General features: G+C 34.6%; 1 protein-coding gene and 1 non-coding gene across 2 annotated transcripts; one reads left to right on the top strand and one right to left on the bottom strand.

Annotated features, from left to right (window-relative positions):
• Window positions 1–6445: 6445 nt before the first annotated feature.
• Window positions 6446–13156, bottom strand: LOC131954605 (uncharacterized). Its single transcript, XM_059318381.1, has 7 exons — window positions 13104–13156; window positions 12654–12702; window positions 11043–11372; window positions 10856–10918; window positions 10372–10425; window positions 10128–10201; window positions 6446–6553 (listed from the first exon to the last, which is right to left on the bottom strand). The coding sequence occupies exons 2-7, from the start codon at window positions 12679–12681 to the stop codon at window positions 6530–6532; spliced, it is 573 nt and encodes a 190-aa protein (XP_059174364.1). The 5' UTR covers window positions 12682–12702; window positions 13104–13156; the 3' UTR covers window positions 6446–6529.
• LOC131954612 (U5 spliceosomal RNA) lies at window positions 7804–7921 on the top strand. The gene has a single exon (XR_009388783.1). It is a non-coding gene; the product is annotated as a U5 spliceosomal RNA (small nuclear RNA).
• Window positions 13157–24644: the final 11488 nt, after the last annotated feature.

Below are 24644 nucleotides of genomic sequence, written 5' to 3'. Positions count from 1 at the left end.
GTTGGGAGTTAACGTAGAAGCCAACAGGGGTGAAGGTTAGTCTGCCCAGTATATTGCGTTTTTTTTTATATGTTTGGTGGATGAAGAATCGTGTGTATAGTGTGCTTTGATATTATGTGGATCTTGAAATTAAAGGGACGATCTTAGTGTAAAGTGGCATATGAATTTTTTGGAAAGAGAGATGAAGGCAGAGGCGTAGCGAGGGGGGGGGGGGCGGGGGGTTTGGAGCGCAACGGGTGACACCATTTAGGGGGTGACACCAAAGCGAAAAAAAAACAAAATATACAGAAAAATGATAATTTCACTTAATTAAATGATTAATTTTGAGCGAATTAAATAGTCTTTTAAGAGCAAAGTGGACAAATCCCGACCCGGTTAGAGGGGGGGGGGATGACACCATGAAGTAAACCTGCTAATGATAAAGAAAACATGCAACATCCAGCTGAATTTATAACCGAATAGAGATACAAATCGTTGGTATTATCTAAGCACATTTTAAATCAATCACGTGGGGGTAACGGGGGAGGGGGGAAATAACATCAACTCAACGTTGCAATAAATATGCCTGAGGAAAACGGTTTAGTTGAGAATAGTAATAACCTATATGATAATCCATGTATGGGGTGGAGGGAGGGGGGGGTAGGAAAATTAAATAGATCCAGAAGAAGAAAGCCTATAATGCTATTTGGCGCCCTGGGACTCCCCGTGAGCGATACGGCGCCTACGTTCGTGGGAATAATGCAATAGCTATGGTTAGGTTGGGGTATTGTAGCAGTTTCCTGTGTTGAATCACTGGCGCCCCTGAAGGTTGTGATTTAGCGGCACAGGCTGCACTGGGAGTACTAACATTTATGTTTGCATTTTCAGTTGTGTTTATGCTCTATGTCATTGTTTGTTAGGTTTGCGTTTACGTTTCTGTTTGTGTTTGCGTGTTAAGTGTTGCGTTTGTGTTTTTTAATTTTTATTTTGCGTTTGCGTTTGCATTTGTGTTAGTGTTTACATTGTGTTTGTGTTTGCTTTTGCGTTGTGTTTGAGTTTGTGTTTTCTTTTGTGTTTGCGTTTGCGCTTACGTCTGTGGTTTTTGCGTTTGCATTTACGTTTGTGTTTGCATTGTTTTTGTGTTTGTTTTTGCGTTTGTTTTTTTGTTTTCTTTTGTATTTGAGTTGTATTTGTTTCCTTTAATGTTTTCTTACATATAAATAATAATATACAAATATATATATATATATATATATATATATATATATATATATATATATATATATATATATATATATATATATATATATATATATATATATTACGTCACTGGTTCCCAACCTGGGGGTCGCGAAGGTCTTTCTGGGGGATCGCCAACTGGTATACTAAACCTTAGTAATTTGAAACAAAACATAAATATTTAGAAGAATTTTTGAAATTCGGCTTCATTAACATCATTGGAAATGTAATAGAGAAGAAACAAAGCGCACTGTACAAAGTTGTTCTCAGTCACGAAACCATGAAATCTTCAAAACTAAAACGTCATTTGAGACGAGTCATTCGGAGATACAGTAAAGAGGATTAATTCTAGTAAGTCTATTTTCTTCTTTGTTCTTAATTTTTAATATTATAAGGGATTTTCTCGAACACAATTAAGTATAACGTATTAAGTGTTGCCAAGCTTTTATGATCCATACAGGCTGTTGACTCAGATTTCAACCTGATTTTCCTATGGATTTGCTTGCATAGCCTTCGCCCAACCAAAAGCAAACTACAAGGCATCCGTTGTATCATTTTGCAGTTGTCTCTCCTAGACAAACTTCAAAACTAATTTCCCGCAAAGGTGTCCAAATAGTACTTTTGGTAAAGGAAAAAATGTGCAAAAGTGTATACCGACCATGTTAATTTCCATAAAACTATTGTCAATGTATAACAATTCTAGTTTTAAAGCGTTTAGTTCTACATAAATCGCTGTCGAAGTAAAGGCAAACATCACTCGTTCAAATACCATATTGCATATCTTTGGCTCTAGAGTAAAAAAAAATTATTATTCTATACAGTGAAAAAATATAATCCTACACGATTTGACCATTCTCTGTCAGAAGTTATTTACGTTTCCAGAAGTTTCCAGAAGTTATTTTCCTCAGCTAATGAAACACATCTGCCCGTATGTTTGAACTCGAGAAGGTTTTGGGCTATGGTTAAATTCGAAAAGTAATATATCTCTTAAACACCAGCATGGTGCGATTTTGCGCCCCAAGCTTGACGATGAGCACTTTGCGTTTATGTTACCGTTTGTGTTTGCGTTGTGTTTGGTTGGGATTTGCGTTTGTGGTTTTTGTTTTTTTTGCCATTGTGTTTTTGTTTGTGTTTGTGTTCGTGTTTGTATTCATGTTTGCGTTTGTGTTATGTTGCCTATTTTGGTTTTTGTTGATTGTCGTTAGGGTGGTTAATGCCGGGTACGTGCTTATTACTAAACACACAAGTATTGGTTCTTTACAGATAGGTTTATCACAGAGGCTAGCGCAGGGCATGGCCGGGACGGCTAGTACTTCATAAATTCACATGCTTTTTTTGAGAAATCAGATATTGCGTAATGTACTACTTCCATTCTACGGAAATTACTCAAAATGTGACAGAAGGCAGAGACTTAGATCTTTTACTTTAATAAGAAATTACTTTTATATGTGTAAAACAGTCCTCACGTTATATACATGTGTGTGTATGTGTGTGCGTGTGTGTGTGTGCGTGTTTATCAAAATGCATTACTAGACCTTTATCCGATCACCATAAAGCTTTGAAACTTTTCGAGAATACACCTTGGGAGATTTCTTTAAAACAAAATTCGCCGCGTTTATACGATTTTACTCTCATTGCGATATATAAAAGTAAAAGTAGGATGCTGGCTGACATCGTTTATCCGATTACAATAAAACTTTGGGGAGTTGATGAGATGACTCCTGAGACAGTGTATGTGAAGAAAAGAAATCGTATAAGTGGCGTTTTTATTTTCAATACACGGTCCTCTAGCTTGGACATTTTTTTCACCAGTGTTTCTTTCTTACTTGTATCTCCGGGATGAATGGGGGGGGGGGATATGATATTTTCAGGGGGCGAAATAAATTTTGCGAAGGTTGGGGTGGCAGACACTGGTAAATGTGTATTTTTTTTGTACATTGTATTTTGTTTGGGGCGATGGGGTAGGGGAGGGGCGGTAGATCCCCCCCCCTTTGAGATGCAAGAAGGAAACTCTGGTTTTCACTGAAGGCCTCTTTTGCTTTTAAAAATCATGTAGTACTCAAATAGTTTTTTGTTGTTGATGATTGATGGACAAAAATTATTGCGTTCTCATTTGTGAAACAATTATTTAGAAAAGTGATATGTGCTTGTTCACGAAAAAAATGCGAGGATGTCAGTAATGAATTAGATTTTTTTCTTATTGATCAAAATATTAAGATTATTTCTCTTCACTCGATAAAAGTTTCAATTTTCATTCACACTATAAATGTGTTCAAAGATAAATAAAACGAGAGTGATTTCCCCCAAAATTTTCTAATATATCTACTGATATAAGGACAGCATGTGGGCTGGCCAGTCAACAAACAAGCTTGATGGCTTGACCTGTTCCTATAAAGCCCCTGCGAAGCTTTCGGTAGCTACAGCTCTGTAGGTTTGGTCGCCTAAATTATGGCACAAATTGCATTTCTATGTTAATAATAGTGCCCTAAATAGTTCCAAAAATTATACCACTCAAACACCTACTCGCTGTGTATCGAAAGGACCGGGTGATCTCTTAGCCTGGCCGTAAGAAGTACTGTCATCTCCAGTCTGTGTTGCGCTTGAACGGTGCAAGAAGATAGCAAAGAAAAGAAGAATAGCCACCATCATGGTCTAGGTCTTGTATAGCCTAAAGCAAAAGTTTAAAAAAGAGTGTATATGAACATGTGCGTTGTCATCGTGATATGAAACGCACATTTAATATTGTTTTGTTATTTAAAACTAGCCGTATCGGCAAGACCCTGCACTGGCCTCTGTCAAAAACAGTGTTTCTTCCAGACTTCCCATTCCGTAATGTTAAGTACCAACACCCACCCCTTTCACCGGAGAAAATTATCTTATATAAATAACGACTGTTTAACGACACTTTGCATGCAGTGTTTTTTCCAGTCATTTTTCTCCATGAGAGCACATGAAATTACCGGAGGGAGGGACAAAGATGGGCGGGGGGGGGGGGGGTGGACAATCAAAATTTCTCGGGGGCTGACACTGGTTAAACCATATATTTCATAAATTCCTTTTATATTCCATTTTGTTCTGAGGGGGGTGGGTGTATGTGGTAGACTTGATGCATGGAAGAAACTCTGAATACATGTTTTGTGCAGTCACCATGTTACGAGATTAAGATGTTTATCTACATTTGGGTCGTCACATGTATTTGAAGTTATAACTGATACAGCACGTTTGTAGTAGAATTTATCGTAGTTGTCATACAATGTTTTAAAACTAGAATCAGATCCAGCCTAGTATGCAATACGAGTGATTGATTATTTGCTGATATATGTTTGCTTCTTTAGTGATCCCTTGAGACATTTTTTACTCTATTTCTTTAAACACTTCAATAACTTACAATATTTTACATACATTTGCTTCATAAATTAATTGAAATCTATTATTATTTTGTTATGATTTTAGTAGCATTTTTTTTTAAACGTTATTGAATGTTGATCGTTAAAAATAGAAGAGAAGATAAAACGTAAGTTTCCCGTTTTAGACCTAACGGTCCATATGGCACGTGAGGTTGAGTGTATATGTATGTTGAGCTCGGAATAAAGCGGACAGTTTTGTTGGAACTACGCCTAGCCGTCTTTACTCTCTCTAACGTGAGTCAGGTACTCATCGTAGCAACATTGGTTCAGTGACGAACTAAGACACTCGATTCCCAGATCCGAACACTTTACGGGATCGTATTCTAGCGCTCTATAACCCGACCATCCCGTTCCAAAAGTAATAAAAAATAAAACAAAAAACTAAACTCACCACTTTTACTTTGTAGAGCGTTGTTTTGAACATTCACATTGTGATGAAGAAAATGTGGTAACTGTAAAAACATCTCATTTCTCTTCTTCTTCTTCGTTCTTAATTTTTAATGTTGGAAGTGATCAAGTCTATCTGCCAGACGGTTTGAACTCGAGACTTTTTCGAATTTATAAACCATGAGCTTTTGCCGACTCGACCACGCCTCCATATCAGTTAAGGATACGTGTCAACTGGTTATGCGCCATTAAGGCCATTGACTCCGATTTCAGCCTGCTTTACTTTTTGGATTTGCTTCCATAGCCTTTGTCCAACCAAGAACAAACTACAAGGCAGCAGATGTTTGATTTTGGAGTTTTCTCTCTTAGAAGAGTGGCTGTCCCCAGCTAACGAGCCTCATCTGCACGAGGGTTCGAACTCGAGGCTTTTCTGTATACCGACTCGACCACGCCGACCTCTAACATATCATTAAATCGTTACTAATTTTACCTTGACTACCATTAGAGGCGATAAAAAAATATTAAGTTGCCCTTAGTTCCACATTCACGTTGAAAATCCTGTGTCAAACACAACCATTATAGTTGTTAATAGCTGGTCTATGATAACTTCATTGTTCAGATATTATAAATTGACTCAAGATGGAAAAATTTTATACGATTCTAGTACTTACTCATAATAGAATATTTTATGTTTTAAACTAAGGACATATTTGTTATGTCTTTTTATTAATTGTTACGTCCCCTGTATTATGTATATATTATGTATATTATGTTGCGTTCTTGAGTGTTTACTGTGTAATGCGTGATGTAAAGTTAATGTGTAGAACTGTGAGATAGTTAACAATAAGCAGAGCTAGAGACAAGTCAATCCGTGTAGGCTGTTTAAATGTAACAAAGAAGTACTGTATCTGTTGAAGTATTATAACAACACTGAATATAATTGAAGTTAATGTCACCTCTATTGTTTACGGTTCCAGAAACTGTTTTAAGCCCTGGATACTGGGGTGTTTTTGCAAGTTTTAAGGCAGTCTTGCAAACAATCATCAATTGTTTTTAGAATAACTATAAGCCAGTAATATTGGTATGAAATAATAACTCATGGAAGGTGGTCTAAATAAGGAAATAGTAACAGGGTGTCACCTCATTAAGATATACACATTTTTAGTATCGATATATTTTCATAACATTAAAAAAAATATAGGACTATATTCCATTTACCCTGTTTGAATGTTAGCAGATTTATTAAGGTAATTTCAGAGAAATTTGAACCATTTATAGTCAATGCTCAATCAATCATCAACCAAAAAGAACTTTTTATAAAAAGTGTGCTTGTAAGTATAATAATTGGATATTAGAGAAAAAAAGGGAGAAAAATAATTTTATTTGAATTACATTTAACATATTTTAAGTCTATCCATTTTTATAATTTTTTGTATGTTGATTTCTAAACTGATATCACATTTTGAAATGACTGTTCTGGCTCCTGTTCACTGTAATGATGATAATTGTTGCCTGCTTCATAAGCGTTGACTCTTCCGTTCCTAGTAAAATGAAATAACAAAATCATACATATATATATATATATATATATATATATATATATATATATATATATATATATATATATATGTGTATATATAGATATGTGTGTGTATTTAATTATCCCACATCATCCAATTGGCTAAGTAGTAAACGTGATTCCATAGCATCATACTATTTTAATTCTAAAATCAAAATAGATATTTTAAAATCCATATTTATTACTACAGATTAAAAAAAATAACTCGTGTTTTTAACGATAATTTGATTCAGGACATTTGACTTGTTTTACTTTCTCGTGCAAAAAAAAAAATCCAGATTTTTCCAAATATCGACGTGTTACACCTCCCTGAGTCGGATAAACATAGTTGTGCAATCTTGTCCGTATGTTTGTGTGTGTGGGTGTGTGGATTTGTGTGTGTGTGTGTAATCATGATAACTTTAGTTCCATTACAGCTAAGTTGATAAAATTTCATATATAAGTATTATATTAAAATCGTAGATCCGTCTCTACTTCTGAGTGATTTCCGATAAATGGACGTGGATTTTTTATACTTTCAATTTTTTCAAAAGCCTATAAGTTGAGTACTATTTCAGATAGATAAATGAAATTAAACTTGTAAGTGAAAGATATAATTCTCTGCCTAATATCAAATTTTGAGTAACTTCTGTTTACCGGAAGTAGTAAATTTCTCTATTGCCCATTTCTCAAAAAATGCATGTGAATTTATAAAGTGATAATAATATTTTGCACTATTATGCACATTTTATTTGGCGTTCACTTGTTGTGCAATTTTCTACGAGATTTTATTCTTTTTTTAAAAAGTTGTATTATTTAAAATGGATTAAAAATCATGTCTATATCCCGAGTTGCCATCCCCTTTTGTTTCATTTTAGAATATTCTAGAAAGTTTAGGGGAGATCACTCCCGGTTTATTTTAACCATAAGGGAAACATATTGTGCTAATGTACTTATAGATGTAATAAAACAATTTTAATTTAAATTAAAGTGAATCTGACAAAAGCAATCTAGATCTAATTGCAGATGTTTTTTTGTTATATATAGATACAACTAATATTAACATGTAATGGTGTATTTTATATTGATATACAAAAAGGATGGAAGGCGAATGGTAATACATTTATGATAGCCAAATAAACATTTCGCAACTAAAAGTATTTTTAAACGGACAAACACATGTGTGTTATTGTTAATGAACTGTACTATTATTTAAACTGGTATTTAAAACAAAGCATCTGGTTTCACTTCACAACGCGTAAATCTTTCGCCTTTTACTAAAGATTTCCGATGGTGTCATCCTCAAACAGAATGACTTACGCAAATATCGTCAACGTCAACAAAGGGTTTGCGCCCTTGGATGTTCCCCCTGGGTCGAGAGACTTGGGGAGGAGCCACCCGGACTACGGTTCGGGTGGCTTAATGAAATCCTGGGCCCAACCCTTTTCAGCAACTTCAACTACGTACCTGAATCTACCCGATGAAGATTGCCCAGAACTGTACCCAGTCGACACACCAACTATCCAAGTTCGAATCTCCTCAAAAGGACACCCCAACCTACGCGGACATGTCTTACGACAACGCATAAGTAATGAACAAATCCTGCTCCTCAACTACGGCAGAGCAGATACTTGGTTCTTCTCCTCTACAGCATTCGACGTCACCACGATGCACAATACACACAAAATACACGGCCCTTACACGCTACACTTAACACTACACGAAAAAGATAGAATCAACGGAACCCTTAGGTGGGTACCCCCCACACTCAACGATCTCACACTCATACAAGCACTACAGCCTTACAGCAACAAATAACCAATCATAACCACAATTCCTCACACCAGTAACCGCAGCTTCTCCATACACACTGACAACCCAACAAACATCCCTCATTACATTCAAATTAATTACAAAAACAAATCCCTCAACATCCTAGTAGCAAGCAATGGAAGGAAACAAGCCTGCCAGTTCTGCTCTGCAACCTCGCACTGGACCAATCAATGCCCAGCATCAAATGCACACCTAACAGCATCACAGGATCCAGCTACACCTGCACAGCTGCCATCAACAGAACCTCCTACACCTGCACAGCTGCCATCAACAGAACCTCCTACACCTACACAGCTGCCATCAACAGAACCTCCTACACCTGCACAGCTGCCATCAACAGAACCTCCTACACCTGCACAGCTGCCATCAACAGAACCTCCTACACCTGCACAGCTGCCATCAACAGAACCTCCTACGCCGGTAAACCCACAAGTCACCCCAATTGCGACTGCGCAGATCTCAACTCAGCACCCTTCAACAAATATCCCTGTGCAGCAACAACCAACAGGACCTCCTAAATCTACGAACATGCAAGCCACCCCCACTACGACTGCACCGATCTCACCCAAAACTCAATTCAGGAAACCAACTAGTCCAGCCAAACCGCCAAGCAAGCCAATAACCCCTAGTACGATCACAGCGAAAACACCAGCCGTTAAACCATCTGCATCAACAACTCTCAAATCGAACTCTCCTCTACCATCCTCGCTCTACCCAGTCAATTTTACGTTTACTTTGAATCCAACTCTCGAACATAACAAGCCCAGCACAGATACAGATATGCCCGAATATACAAGTCCAAAAAGGAAAAAAAGAAGACAGCCCCACAGACACAAAACAAACAGCAAAAAATCAAAAAACTACAAAATCAGTATTCGACGACAAAAAGGGCAGATTTTGCACCCAGCGATGCAAATCAGTTGAGGAAGCTAAAATACACGAACGCCATGAACACGGGGACTTCTTACTTTGTGACAAATGTATTGACGGGATTCCGCACACTGATTGGACTTGGTACCTAGACATATACAGGCACTATATAAAAAACCATCCTGAAGTAACGATGTACTCCTGTCACTCTTGTAACCTATGCCTCCCTTTAGAAAGTATAAAGGCTCACACGGAAAGCCACCACCCGCCACCCAAATAATACGCTTCGAAGGTACATTGTTTTAATTATAGCAAACTTAGACGTCTTGAAAAAGAAAAATAAAAAAATGTATGACATGTTTAAAATATGATCTCGGAATAGTGTATGCAATGCCATGTATGTATAAAAAAAAAAAAAAAAAAAAAAAAAAAAAAAAAAAAAAAAAAAAAAACTAAAGATTTCCGTGGAGAGGAGCATAATAATGAGTCTGAAACTCTATTTTTCAAGCCCTACTACTGTAGGGTAATAACATTAATAAATGATTGGTAATTAGAATGAATCAAGTATATCATACAGTAGTTTATGCAACGTTAAAACTGCATCACAGTAGAAACGTCATTATGAAACTATCGTTAGAACTAATAAAATTGCGCCAAATATAATATTTAAAAACTTAACTTTGGTTTAATTAAATTAATTGATAGACTAAAATTAAAAAAAAAAAAAAAAAAAAAAAAAAAAAACAAAGCATTATCTTCATATCTTTTTGGCGTTACAAATCTGAGATGAATTAAATGTTGTTTTTTTTTTTTTAATTTATAACTAAAATAAAAAGAGAAACAAATTAACGCACCTCCGGCGACCAAGAAATTGTGTGTGTTTTCTCCTTACTTTTGTTAAGACTGCTCTTCAATTTCTCTAAACGTACTGTAAAATAGATAACTGATTAAAATCAGTAAATAATATTTTAAAATATAATAATAACAACAAATCTAAAACAAACATTTTAACTCTTTACTTAATGAGGTGTTGTCTTAATTAAAAAAAAAAACATTTTCAAACATATTTGTATATGCAATTTAAAAACGGAAGCTTACCCATCCATTTTTTCTTCTTCCTTAGCGCCAACACAGGAGAATCGAAAAGACTTACTGGGGAAAGTAAAATAAATACAATGTAAGTTTTTTTTATTTTAATTATGTTTAGCTTGTCTTTATTTTATTTAAACGATGTTCGATTTATAATTGTATATACATATATATATATATATATATATATATATATATATATATATATATATATATATATATATATATATATATAAATATATATAGAAATGTCCTTTGTTTTAACTTATAAGAGTTAAACTTTATTTTAACATGTTTAACAATTAACTTAATAACAGTTTAAAAGAAACTTTTACTGCCGTTAATTGATCGAAAGTTAAAAATCTTAACTGAATGTGTAGTTGAAAAACATTAATTTATATATTATGGATACCAGTATTTAACTAAATTAAACTACTTACGACTTTTGAAAATCTAACATTACTCGAATGTAATATATGTGACAAGCAATTACCTAAAAAGTCTGATAAATTTTGTATTTCCTTTTCGATTAGCATTATTCTGTACTCAAATCGTTCTGGAAAAACAGTATTTTGATAATAATTATTTACATTTTATAAGTAAAATTTACTAACTCATTTTTTAAGAGTGAATAGGCCTACATGTTTTTAAATAAAAATAATGTTAAAATGAATCATTACTCATAATTTTAAGTTGAAATAGGTGAATGAGCTCTTGGGTTTTGTCATTTTTGATACACCAGGTACCAGTTATATTCTGCGTATAATCAGGTGATTTCAGAGTGACTATAATGCCGGGCCGTGTCTTGTTGTTTGTGAAGTTAACTTCCATAACTTTTTTATAACTATCGTAGACTGAAATTTCAGGAGGAGTATAGTTGTCATCAATAAATTCAACAGCTTTTTCATCATTGACAAGCAGACAGTGCGAGCCTCCTGTTAATGAAATATTGATGTAGATCTCACATCGTATTCGATCTGGACATTTCTTCACGTCATCACTGTTGTGGCCTTAGGTTAGACAAAAATAAACCATGCAGACAAATTATTTCTCTAAAAAAATATTAGTATATATATATATAGATATATAGATATTTACATAAAGCCATTGCACATATCTGTACATTATGTTTAAAATAAAGTATGCACGTTTATTTTTCCTGAATTTTTAATATATCTTTGCAATTAAATACTCAAACACACACACACACACATAAATGTATATATATATGTATATATATATACATACATATATACATATATATATATATATATATATATATATATATATATATATATATATATATATATATATATATATATATATACATATACATATATATATATATATATATATATATATATATATATATATATATATATATAATATACAATATACAAATATAGTTATGTTCTTTAAAATACTATTTTATACAAGTTATATATTTTGTCTTAATATAATTTGTTCCTGGTTTTGTTTGTGCTGTCACCACACAGACATATACGTAACCAAATATTTACTGTCAGAAATTCACATCCCTTCTTAAATAAACTTCGGGTCTATTAGTTTCAGTCTACTGCCGGCTATTATAATTGTAGTCGAATAATAATATTTAGGTAGTAGTTCACGATTTGTATGTTTTTATTGATCTTATGAAATGTATCAGCTTATAAGGCCGGTACTAGGATCACTCGTTTGCTGGACAAACTAATATGTCTTGACGTGTAGCTAGAAGATCTAAGACAAAATTTGTATCGTCTTTTATTGCACATCGACGCATGATGCTATAACCCATGCTTGTAACAATTATTTTAGATTATTCTCCTTCAACACTTTGATTTTTTATAAGTTCATTTTTTGAAAGACGTGGCCAGCGCTAGCAAGCTCGAAAGCTTACCCAAAGGTCTCAAGTTCGAATCTTAGATTCAAAGTAGGATTAGACGTCCCATAGTTCACATGTTTCTGAATTTACCTGACTCAAGCTAGAGAAAGTAAAAGTAGCTAGGCTTCATGCTAACCACACCATTACCTCATATGCAACGGTCACGAAACTGATTTACTCTACTTTGCCAGCCTATGACTCATCAGATCGAAAGTGGAACTATTTTTTTATGTTTCTTTTGGCAATAAAAATATATATCTTCAAATATTCAAGGAAAACGTAATAATAGTTTTCAAAAATAAATCGACAGTAAAAAAATCTGCACTCAATCTAAACGGTATCCAAATATAAAAGGATAGTGAAGAGTTTAAAAGAAAAGCTTAAAACAATAATAAACATAAAGTCTTACCAAATGAGAAGTTAAATATAAACAACATCAGTAATCCATATTTATGTGGCTGGAAAATCAAAGAAAAATTTAATAATACGATGGGGTTTTCATAGTTGATTTGTATGTTTTTTGTTTACAGAGTATTAATAGTATGTTTTCTATAAACAACGCTAAATCTTTAACTCAGCGATAGGTGTGCTAGACACAAAGTGCTAGATGCAAAGTGCTACAGCGATTAATTATTTATTGGTATCAAATGAGTTTTTAGCACTTATAATTATTTGAAAATGTTTATTTCTTTTTTATTGAAGAAGAAGGTCAACAAAATTAAAATGTAAATTGTTAATACCTTACCATCGTTACTTAGGATATAAACTTGCTTTTAATAATTCCTCTTGAATAAATATAAATATACTATTTTAACAAACGCTAAAGATTTTATTTTTCATTCAGAAAAACTGGGCTCACGCTGTGGATTTCGCCGAATGGGTTTAAGGAAAGAGGGAAAAATCTGCACGTGAAATTTGAAGGAAGGCGCTTACCTGTAAGGTAATAAACCACGAGTCAACCGTCAAAAGAAAGAGGGGGGGGGGTGGGAGAGAGTCGAGGGCAGAAAGAATGCTGGCCAGCGACTGTGGGAGATTTAAATAATGTGAATGCCAGTGCGTGTCTGCGTCTGTGTGCTAATTTTATTTTCAATGGTTCTTAGAATCTGTTAATGGTTGGTAAATAGCTAGTTTATTTCAAAGATTGTTTAATTTAGTTTCATTTTCTGTTGAAAAAAAAAATACACAGGCGGCAGTATTTTTAAAAAATGTAAATCGTGAGTGATCTCCCCTGGACATTATTACTTTCTCGTATACAGAGTACTAGCGTTCCGGCCAGGCCAGGCCTTGCACTGGCATTCGAAGTTAAAGTTATTTGTATTAGCTCAGTAAGCATCATATATACCGTATGTTCCCCGAGTTTGGGAATTTATAATATTTTCAATTTAAAGTATCAGTGTAAATATGGACATTTGTGAAAATATAAACACAAACGTAAATATAAACACGCACATAAAGGCAAAAAAAAAACTCTAGCATAAACCTACACCTAAAAAGGAAACAAATACAGACATATACGCAAACATAAATAAAAGCGCAAAACATAAACGCATACAATGACGCAAAAAATAATGCAATCATTAACGCGAATATAAACACACAGTTAAATGCAAACGTAAACATAGAGGGCTTTAAGAAACGTCTTCTAAATATTAATTGATTAAAAAGGATAATTAGCAAACAGAAGTTCATTGTATCGAATAAGATAAGATAAAGTATGTTATTTAAAATATCTGCTTTTACCTACCACAACAATAAATCAAACAATGGTAGTTATATAATCGTTTTTTGGCAATTACGTCAATTAAAATGATACGTAGAAAAAAATATTAAATTATGAATAATTATTTTTTGAGATTATTTTAGATTTTAGTACAACAAATAGGTGATCAAAAACATTACACAGTTTCCATCAAGTCGAGTTTTTTTTTTACTCCAAAAATGCCTCCCAAAACAAACATACATATGTTATCTTATTAGAAATTTTGACAAACTTTTACATTTTACATCTCTCCAGAACGGAAACAAAATTGTAGTGCTATTGTGTCTGTGATGTCTGTAAACACGATTTTTTTAGTACAATTTCACATTATGTATATGTATATTGTATATATATATATATATATATAATTATATATATATATATATATATATATATATATATATATATATATATATATATATATATATACATATATATATATCCATATATATATCCATATATATATATATATATATATATATATATATATATATATATATAATTATAATAAATCATCGTGTTTGTTTGAGTGGGGAGGTTGAAGTACAAGTATGTGTGTGTTTATGCGTATGTCTGTGTTTGTACAAGTGTTTCTATTTTAAGAGTGTACTTTTGTTTTTGCGTGTCACGTTGAATATATGAGTTTGGCATCGTGGTTTGTTGGTACATGCGGTAAATGCGTCTCTGGAAACGTTTTGTGTACGCAGCGTGCAACATCTGCGCCTATTATCGTAAAAATGTTGCCATGCAAATTTCTTTGTTCAAAAAACTTCGAGTGATTTGTTGAGCCTGGTCGGTTGTCTGTTGGTTGTAACTTTCACAAAGACATAGTTTGGTAGCTACGTTTTGTTCTCAGTGTTTCTTCCAGACTTTTTTCTCCGGGGGGGGGGGGAGGGGGGGCACTTGATATCTTCGGGGGGGGGGGGGGGGGGGTGGGGGAGGGCGGTAAAGATTTTCCGGGGGGGCGGACACTAGTAAAAGTATATGTTTACTATATAAACATCATCTTATTCGGGGGGGGGGGGGGGGGGGGAACGGAGCTACCCCCCCTCCCCCCCCGAAGAGATGCCGGTAAGAAACTCCGCCACCGCCTCGTGACGCCTCTGCATTAGTGTACTCTGCTATGCAAGTATGGCTTTTCTTAAATGATGTTTATCTTTTTGATATTTTTGAATAATTAGCTTAATGCAGTAAGTCCTTCTACCCTAAAAATGTTAAGCCATAAGTTAGCCTCTTCGTTGTCATAGGGGTCGGCGTGGTCGAGTCGGTAAAGCTCATGGTTGCTAATCCGAAAAGTCTCGAGTTCGAATCCTCGGGCAGAAGAGGCTCGTTAGCTGGGGACAGCCACTCTTCTAGGAGAGACAACTCCAAATTTAAACAACTGCTGCCTTGTAGTTTGTTCTTGGTTGGACAAAGGCTATGGAAGCAAATCCAAACAGAAAAGCAGGCTGAAATCGGAGTCAATGGCCTCAATGGCGCATAAGCAGTTGACATGTAACGCTTAATTGTGTTGGAGGCGTGGTCGAGTCGGCAAAAAGCTCATGTTTGATAAATTCGAACAAAGTCTCGAGTTCAAACCCACTGGCAGATAAATCTCGATCCTCTTCAACACTAATAATTAATAATTGCCGGGGCATCTTTTTAAAAGCACTTTTGAGTTTCTTCAGGGCTAAAGTGATATATATATATATATATATATATATATATATATATATATATATATATATATATATATATATATATATATATATGTGTGTGTGTGTGTGTGTGTGTGTGTCTGTGTGTGTGTTTGTATTATATTTATATTTTTACAGAATTATATGTCTTTTTTAACACTAGTATTTCATTAAAATATAAAACCGGTTTGTTTAGTTCCAACGTAAATAATGAAAGCATAAACTCATGTGTTTTTTTGCTTGGCCTTACTTCTACCTCTGTCCGACTTTTATTTTCAACACTTAACAACTACTATTAAACACGTTATTTTTCCTGACCGAAACTACTAAATATTTTCACAGCTGACTGCTTCCACTAAAGTATTTTTCCAATTATTTTATTCAAGCGTTTTCTTTACTAAGTCGTTTATTTTAAATTTATACCGTTTTACCGATTTAAAAAAAATTAATGATGTACGCACAATATTAGTTTTAATAATTTCTATATTACCTTATCTACAATCACATTTTTTTAAATTCATGGCTTGTGATTTTGGTTATAAACTTTGCTAAATTATTGTTATTCATTATTTCATTGTGATTTTTCACTAAATTTTTCCTTATGGTAATAATGTCTTTATAATTTAAATTGAAAATACCAACCTAAGTTTTCAGACTGAACAAATATCTTCTATTGTATATATAGTCTAATTGGCACTCTTAATACCTAAATTGCATCATAATGTGTTATATTTAAAATTTACATTATAATTAACATTTCAATTAAATATTTTGAAATATTATAAATAACAAGTTTTTTTTATTTATTGGCACCCATCCCTGTTTACACTATGTCTGCTAAAAGTACCCTATAAATGTTAATGACTGATAGGATAATTTTATATTTTATTTAACACATGCAATCCTATTTTTTTTCCATAAGCTTCAAGTAAAATTGTACATATTTAAAATGCAAATATCTAAAAAGTTATTTAACACCGTTTACGGGCTAAACTATTTTTATCACCTTACAGTTTATGGTGACCCAGACGTAGGAATAAAGAAACATGTTTAAAAATGCACGGTGGGGAAAAAAGTACACCGCATCCCGAGTCTGTCTTGAAGGAGCATCCGTTTATGTATACAGATACGCGAATTTCTGAGCGTCGTTTATTTGTAAACAAAGCATTTTATGTGTTAACTAGACAAGATTAACGCTATGTAAAGCCAAAAAAAAAATAGTTGGCCTTGGACTTGCAATCCTTAATTTTTTCCCGTCTTAAATCCAGCCCATAATTTTTTTTAGCTCACACGAATCCAGCGGCTCAGGGAGGTTGATGTGTTTTTTTTTTAATTTCTTTAATGTTTCTTCAAGGTTTTACTAGTGTGAAATGTCAAATAGAGCCATCCTGGTTGGCATGACATAAACGATTTGAAAACCACGATCATACTAGACGGGTTGAAGGACAACCCCAGCGTTGTATTAACTCAACGTTTAGTTGTGGTGTTATGAAATTCTATCGGCAATGCTATCTAACCAACTTGTGTATATTTGAGTCTTCTCTCCATGTTGGTGTGAGTGACCTTGCCAACCCCCCGCACCCCCCCCCCCCACCTGAACATCTTGGCTACCGCGCTCTATTCTCCCCCCCCCCCCCACCTAGGCTAAACCGAAGAAAAATATATCTAACAAAACACTTCAACTACCTCCACATATATATTTCAAGTCCCCCACAACCCATCCTCCATCAACCATAGAAAATTATCTGAATAAACCCTGCTGAGCTTATCTGAATGAAACAAATTAAAATTATCTGAATGAACCTTGTTAAAATTACCTGTTCGCTCCATTACGAGCCCTTTAACAATGTTAAACACAGGTAACGTAACGTGCTGTCTGCATGTAAGTTGATCATAGTTTTACTTTTAAAAGGATGCAGTTGTAGCTGTTAAGAATGATAGGATTGTACATGTCATATTTAGAAAAAAAAAATAACTGAAGCAACCAGCTATCCATTTATCAGCAACAACTTTTCAGGTAAGATATTGCTATTTCAACAATTCATAGCACCTTGTTATAGCACACACGTATTTAAAAAGATTTGATGTAGTGTAGAACCAGCTCTGCTCGATTATTCAGTATTTCTGTTATGCATCTTCCTCCGTTGAGAGTAGGGCGGGGGGGGGGGGCGCCCAACGCCTCCCGTCCCGAAAAAAGTAATACAAATTTGATTTTGTATTCACAAATATTCTTTAAACAGTGTCCACGCCCCCAGCCCCCCCCCCATTGAGTTTCAAATACTTTTTTTATTCCTCCCCCCCCCCCCCCCCGCGGAAGTTTTAAGCGCATCCCTTCTCTCCCCAACCCCCAACATCCCCCGACTGGAAATTCCTTAAAGGAACTCTGTTCTTATCAACCGCACTTACAGACCTCAGGGAGCGGTTTCTTAGAATACAAGTTGTAAAAGTTAAAAAACAAGACGTTTTCATAGAACAATTCATATTTAGAGGGGAGTAAGTTCACATAAACATTCTGATATTTTTGGAAACATGAAGCGTTGGGATGGCACTTCCGTGAAAGGTGTGGTTGCACCGTCTGCTGCATATTTTTAAAATATTTAAATAACATTTTTTTTTTAATTTTGACAAAATAATGATAAATCACCATTTCCGGTTACTAAATAACCACAGAAATAGTGGGAAAAAACACGTATATGACCTCTTTATAAAATAACGTTATACTTAAATTACACAGGCACACATGCATACAAACAAAAACAATTGCAATTCTGAGTATTTCCTGCTCAGGGAGTTGTGACAGTTCGAGATTATTTTAAGAGTGGTCTAGCGTTGGAGAGCTAAACGGCTAACCCGTAAGTGTCGAGTTCGAATCCGGTTTCAAGTCAATAGACAGTCCCTGAGTCCACGTTAGGGAAATTAAAGGTGGCTGTGCATAGTGCTGAAAACACTATCTCTTTATATGCCGAGGTCACAGAAACTCTACTTCACTTGTCCTAAAGACTGTTAGGTTTGAAAAGGGAGCTTTACTTTTTACTTACTAATTTAATTTCTATTTTGTGCACGACAATACTGCTCCCCCCCCCCCTGTACAAGAAATCTAAAGACATATGGTTGTGAATCATTGTTACTGCCTATCCCGTTGTTTGCTACTTAGATCTTAGCCCGCCCTAACACAACATTTTCTGTAGCTATTCAGAATGTTGACTAGGTGAGATAACTATATTTATTTTATTTTTTAAAGAACAATACGCAATACGTAAAATATGAAAATACATCTATACAGTAGAATATTATGTTTTTTTTTTAAATACAACTACATGAAATGTATATAAATTGCTATAGACTACAGACATTGGCGTAGCGAGGTCGGGTGTTACCCGGTGCGGCACATAATGGTGTCACCCCCACAGGCGTAGCGACCCATCCCGGCGCCCGGGGACAAACTTTCAATTTTCGATTTACACACCCCCTAAAACTTTCGATTTGCACCCCCCCCCCTCCCTCAAACTTTCGATTCGTACCCCCTCCACCCTTGGCGGGATTCGTCAAATTTGCTCTTAAAAGACTTTTTAACACTCGAATAAATCACTTAAATAAGTGGAATTATCATTTTTCTCTGTATATTTTGCTATTTTTTGCCTTGGTGTCATTTCCCCCCCCCCCCCACTAAATGGTGTCACCGGGTTCGGTCCGCACCCCCACACTCGCTACGCCACTGACTATCGACTATAGAAATATGTAAGCATTTGCATAATGTTCAATTAACTGCAGAATAATTCAGAGTTAAGCTCTAAAAATAATATTTTGATAGTGTACATGTAATATTACACTATATATATATATATATATATATATATATATATATATATATATATATATATATATATATATATATATATATATATATATCTATATATATAATTCTCTTCTGGGAGCCGGTAGAAAACAAGCTGCAAACGCGCTCTCTACCACCCCCACCCTTATATGATCTGGTGAGCTGTGGTTCACTCTTTTTACAAAGAAAGCCGGGTTTAGTGTCGACTATTAGGGGGCAGATAATTTAGTTTGAAATGATTTTAAACGTAGGGGGGGGGGGATGGGGAAACTAAGTGGAGTTTACTTTAACGGAGGTGGGGGGGGGGGTGTGGGGGTGATTATCGTCCTTAACGAGCTACTTATAATGTTTTAAAGAAATATTTTCAGTAGCAGCGTTGGTAGTGTCGAATGCACAAATTATGAATAACTGAAAAGTAGAAAAAGCAACTAAATAGAGGCGTATGATATGCCGCGTGTCGGCTCGTATATATATAATTCTCTTCTGGGATCAGTTAGAAAACAAGCTGCAAGCGCGCCTTTGCAGTCCCCTCTCTTCCTCTCCATAGCTATCACTACCACCCCCACCCCACCCCCACATGATCTGGTGAGCGGTGTTCACTCTGTTTACATTTTACAATCATAGAGACGGGTTTGGTGACGGCTATTAGGGGCAGATAATTTAGTTTGAAACGATTTTAAACTTAGAGGAGGTAACTAAGAAGAGGCTGCTTCACGTGGGGGGGGGGGGTTTGTATTTTTAAGCAAATATTTTCAATGGCAGGATTGGTACTGTCGAATTCACAAATTAAAAAAATTCATAAAAAACGTTTTAATAACAAGCTTTTATGTAATGATGCACTAAAAAGTAGAAAATAAATTATAGACTACTATTTAAATAACTATAAAGAAAAGCGTGGGTCACTTTAGTATCTATTGGATACCTTTACTAATGTTAAGGAAGACACCCACGCTTTTCTTTATAGTTATTTAAATAGTAGTCTATAATTTATTTTCTACTTTTTAGTGCATCATTACATAAAAGCTTGTTATTAAAACGTTTTTTATGAATTTTTTTTTCAGTACTTTACATGTTTTATTTACAATAGAGTTACATGACTAAAAACCATTGCGCGCCTACTGAACATCACGTTCAGTAGGCGCGCAATGGTTTTTGAACGCAGCCATTACGTGATGGCGCAGCTATTGAAGGTGATGACGCGTGTGGTGTGGTTGGCTAGACATGCCTACTAATTTGGTCCAAATTTTTATTAATTCATAAAAAATTAATTAGGCATCCAATTAAGTCAAATTTAGTTTCAGATTGCATTGTCTTCATGTCTTGACCCACGTGCCAACTGTGAATCGTATCGGTCAAGTAGAACTGTCCGAATTTTCACTCCTGCGTTTCCGTCTAGACAGACTGACGAGGAAGTGAGTTAAATAAAAGCTTGTAATAAATTACTGAAAAGTAGAAAAAATAACTAAATAGCGGCGTATGATACGCAGCGGGTCGGCTCGTATATATATAAACTGTAGGTGTAAATTTAAATAAAAGGGATCAATACATTAAAGGTAGCACGCAACATGAAAAGTAGAACGAGTATGGTAAACAATCACATAGCAAAAGTGTGTTATTACATTACTCAGGCTTGTTGCCAGATAATGACGGATGTTGCACCATTGCAACAGGGGGTGCAACTCTTACATTATTAAAGCGCTTGACTTCAATCGCTTTTCTCCCTTATACTTTTATACACTAAATGTGTATTAAGTTTGGTACACTGTTTTTTCTAAAAATCATGTCACCTTCGTTGCGTTATTATTTTAAGAAAAAATTAGAAATTACGAATAGTTACAAAATAAAATAAACCGGGAGTGATCTCCCCTAAACTTTCTCGAATATTCTTATATAAAATAACAGGGGATGGGAACTCGGGCTATAGACATGATTTTTAATCCATTTTAAATACTTAAAGTTTTAAAAATAGAATAAAATCTCGTAGACAAATTAATTGCACACCAAGTGAACGCCAAATAAAAAAGCGCATAATGGTGCGCAATATTATTAGTACTTTTAAAATTTACATTAGTTTTTTGAGAAATCGGAAGTAGCGTAAAGTACTACTTCCAGTCAACGGAAATGACTCAAAATTTAATAGAAGGTAGAGAATTAGATCTTTTACTTACATATGAAATTTCATTTATCTATCTGAAATAGTACTCAAGTTATAGGCTTTTGAAAAATTCAAAGTAGGAAAAGTACCACTTCCGGTTATCGGAAATCGCTCAAAAGTTGATACGGATCTACGATTTTGATTAAATACTTATATATGAAATTTCATCAACCTAGCTGTAACGGTACTCAAGTTATCGTGTTTACACACGGACAGACAGACACACAGACACACAGACAGACACACAGACATACGGACAAGATTGCAAAATTATGTTTTTCCGTATCAGTGAGGTGTGAAACGTCGAGATTTGTAAAAATCTCGATTTTTTTTTTTTGCACGATTACAAGACTTTCTCTATACTTCGTATATACGAGAAAGTAAAAAAAAATGAATAAAAACGAATTATAACGTATTTTTCCGTATCGGAATTGCCAATAAATTCGCTGCAAATATATATATATATATATATATATATATATATATATATATATATATATATATATATATATATATATATATATACTTTAGACTAGGATACAAGAACATATACGTAAACATTGTTATGATAAACAGCTTTTATTAATAACCAAAAAAGTCTATGTTTTAATACATTAATTACTTTTTTTTAAAATGAAATAAATCTTAAACAGTTTGTACGATTTGCTACAAAATAATCAGATTGTATATTTTTCACATCTAAACTCTTCAAACCTTGAGCATTATAGTTCTTTAAGCGTATATATTTAGGTAAACATTACAGTTATATCTGCCCGGTAGGTAAACATAACATTTAATATTTTGTACTCCATAACTTATTTAAAAATAATACATTTGCAAAAAGACATTTTCACATGCTTTTTCGTGGCTAATACTTCAAGTAACTATTAGCTACAAATCAAGTGAACACGTTTTGAAATTTACAATTATAAACTGCATGCTCAAAACGGTTTCATCGTACGGTGATTTACAGTTACTATATCAATATTTGTATCTGAATTTATATCTATAAAAGAGAGAGGGACTGAAAAAAGCTTTTTATTAAAATTTAATCCACTTTTATAAACATTTGAAAGCAATCTCACTCTTTCCTATGTAAAAACAAATGTTTGTTCTACAAAGATTTAAATACACAATTCCCATATGTTGTAATAATGAAAAACTTAACACAAATGTAATAAAAGAACGTTTTAATACTTACGTTTGTTTAATGCTTAAACTCGGCTTGCATATGACTGAAAATTGGAATCCATACAAAAACCCCATCTTAAGGGATGAGATGGGGGAGGTAACTATGGAAAGCTTCAGACCCAAAATCAGTCAACTGGTTTCGTTGAATTACCTTTCTTGATCTATACGATTTCAAGAGTCACCTTTCTTGGTTATACGATTTCACGTTTCCTATCTTCATAAATAAGATTCCTTTCTTGACCTATACTATTACAAAAGCTTCTTTTCTTGATCTATAAGATTTACCATTCATGTTTTTTATACAATTACAAGAGTTACCTTTCCTGGTCCATACTATTTCAATAGTTATCTTTCTTGGTCTATACGATTACAAGTTACCTATTTTGATCTATAAGTTTACAAGAGTTACCTCTCTTGATCAATACCCAGAGCGCGAATGGATCAATGGTTAAGACTACAATGGCGACGACTATGTAGATAATTTCCGGAAGTCTGACTTGTGTGGCCTCGGCTGCTACAGTTGAAGTGGTTTTTTACTCCAAGTTATATGCACCTAGACAACATAACATAGTGTGTGTTATTATCTATTGGTATGTGTGAATAAGTTTTGGGCAGTGGAGGGGGTGGGGAGGAGTGAAGCCCCCCCCCCTCCCCGTAGAGATGCCAGGAAGAAACTACAGTTTTCACTGCAAGCCTATTTTGCTTTTAAAATACCTATAGTACTATAATGTCGTGGGATTGTTGTCATAATTTTTAGTTGTTGATGATTGATGGACAAAAGGTATAGCGTTTTCATTTTCCAAATGATTTATTAGAAAAGTGTTCTGTGCTTGTTCATACAAAAATGCGAGGGTTTCAATAACGAATTAGAATTTTTTTTAATGGATCAAAATGTTAATATTAGTTCTCTTCACTTGATAAGTGTTTCAATTTTCTTTCACACTGTTCATGAATACCAAGATAAATAAAATGGGATTGATCTCCCCCACTATGAAGGATACTAGAGCTATATGGCTTTCCATGAAAAGTCATAAACATACTAAAGGACATGTACTATGACAACCAATGCTGTGAGTGACAAAAAATCAGCAAAGTGAATGGTTCAAGGTACGTCTCCCAATAACTTGGGCTGGTGTCCTTGGACCGTCGCTTCATCAACTTGTGTCTAGGTGGGTGGAGTTTTCTGCGATTGGCCAATTTGAGCGTTAAAGTTCTTGTTTTGGCCAGGTACGCAGTGATCGAATATGCTGAAAGTTGGGAACGATGGTTCTCATTCTATCCGCAAGGGGCGAGAACCGGATTTTGTTGCTAAGGGCGATAATTGTAACTTGCTTTCTAATTTATCTGCCCCTTGTAGAGCTGCGACAGGTAATTCAGAACCGAGAGCGATCCTCCTCCCGTCGGCGATTTTTTACAAGCTTTTATTTAACTCGCTTCCTCGTTAGTCTGCCGTCAGTCTGTCGTCAGTCTGTCCGTCTAGATTGAAACGGCCTATCGTAATTGCAGGCACTTCTAACTGACAGATACGGTTCGAATTTGGTTTGTGGGTCAAGACATGAAGACATTGCACCGTGACATTAAATTTGATTTAATTGGTTACCTAATTAATTTTTTTATAAATTAATTAAAATTTGGACCGAATTAGTAGGTAGTTCTATTCACACACGTCATCACGGCCCCCTGGGGCGTGGAGCGAGGGGAGGAGGGGGGAGGGGGGCTCTACGATAAAACAGGGCAGAGAAAGGCAATTAAATGCGTCATCACGGCAAAAGTGCGTCATCAAG

The sequence above is a fragment of the Physella acuta genome, unplaced genomic scaffold (genome assembly GCF_028476545.2).
Source record: "Physella acuta isolate Inbredline_101_S28 unplaced genomic scaffold, ASM2847654v3 ptg001015l, whole genome shotgun sequence".
Lineage (NCBI taxonomy): Eukaryota > Metazoa > Mollusca > Gastropoda > Physidae > Physella > Physella acuta.
The sequence above is the reverse complement of the archived record's forward strand: the minus strand, read 5'-3'. Positions and strand labels throughout refer to the sequence as shown.

Bases quoted from the DNA above. Each gene is read 5' to 3' on its own strand.
- LOC131954605 (XM_059318381.1), bottom strand. From the start codon at position 12,681: ATGTTGTTTATATTTAACTTCTCATTTG. The intron at 11,373-12,653 runs GTAAGACTTTAT...GTCTAACCTAAG, and splicing joins TATATTTAACTTCTCATTTG to GCCACAACAGTGATGACGTG. The intron at 10,426-10,855 runs GTAATTGCTTGT...TACTTTCCCCAG, and splicing joins AAATTTATCAGACTTTTTAG to TAAGTCTTTTCGATTCTCCT.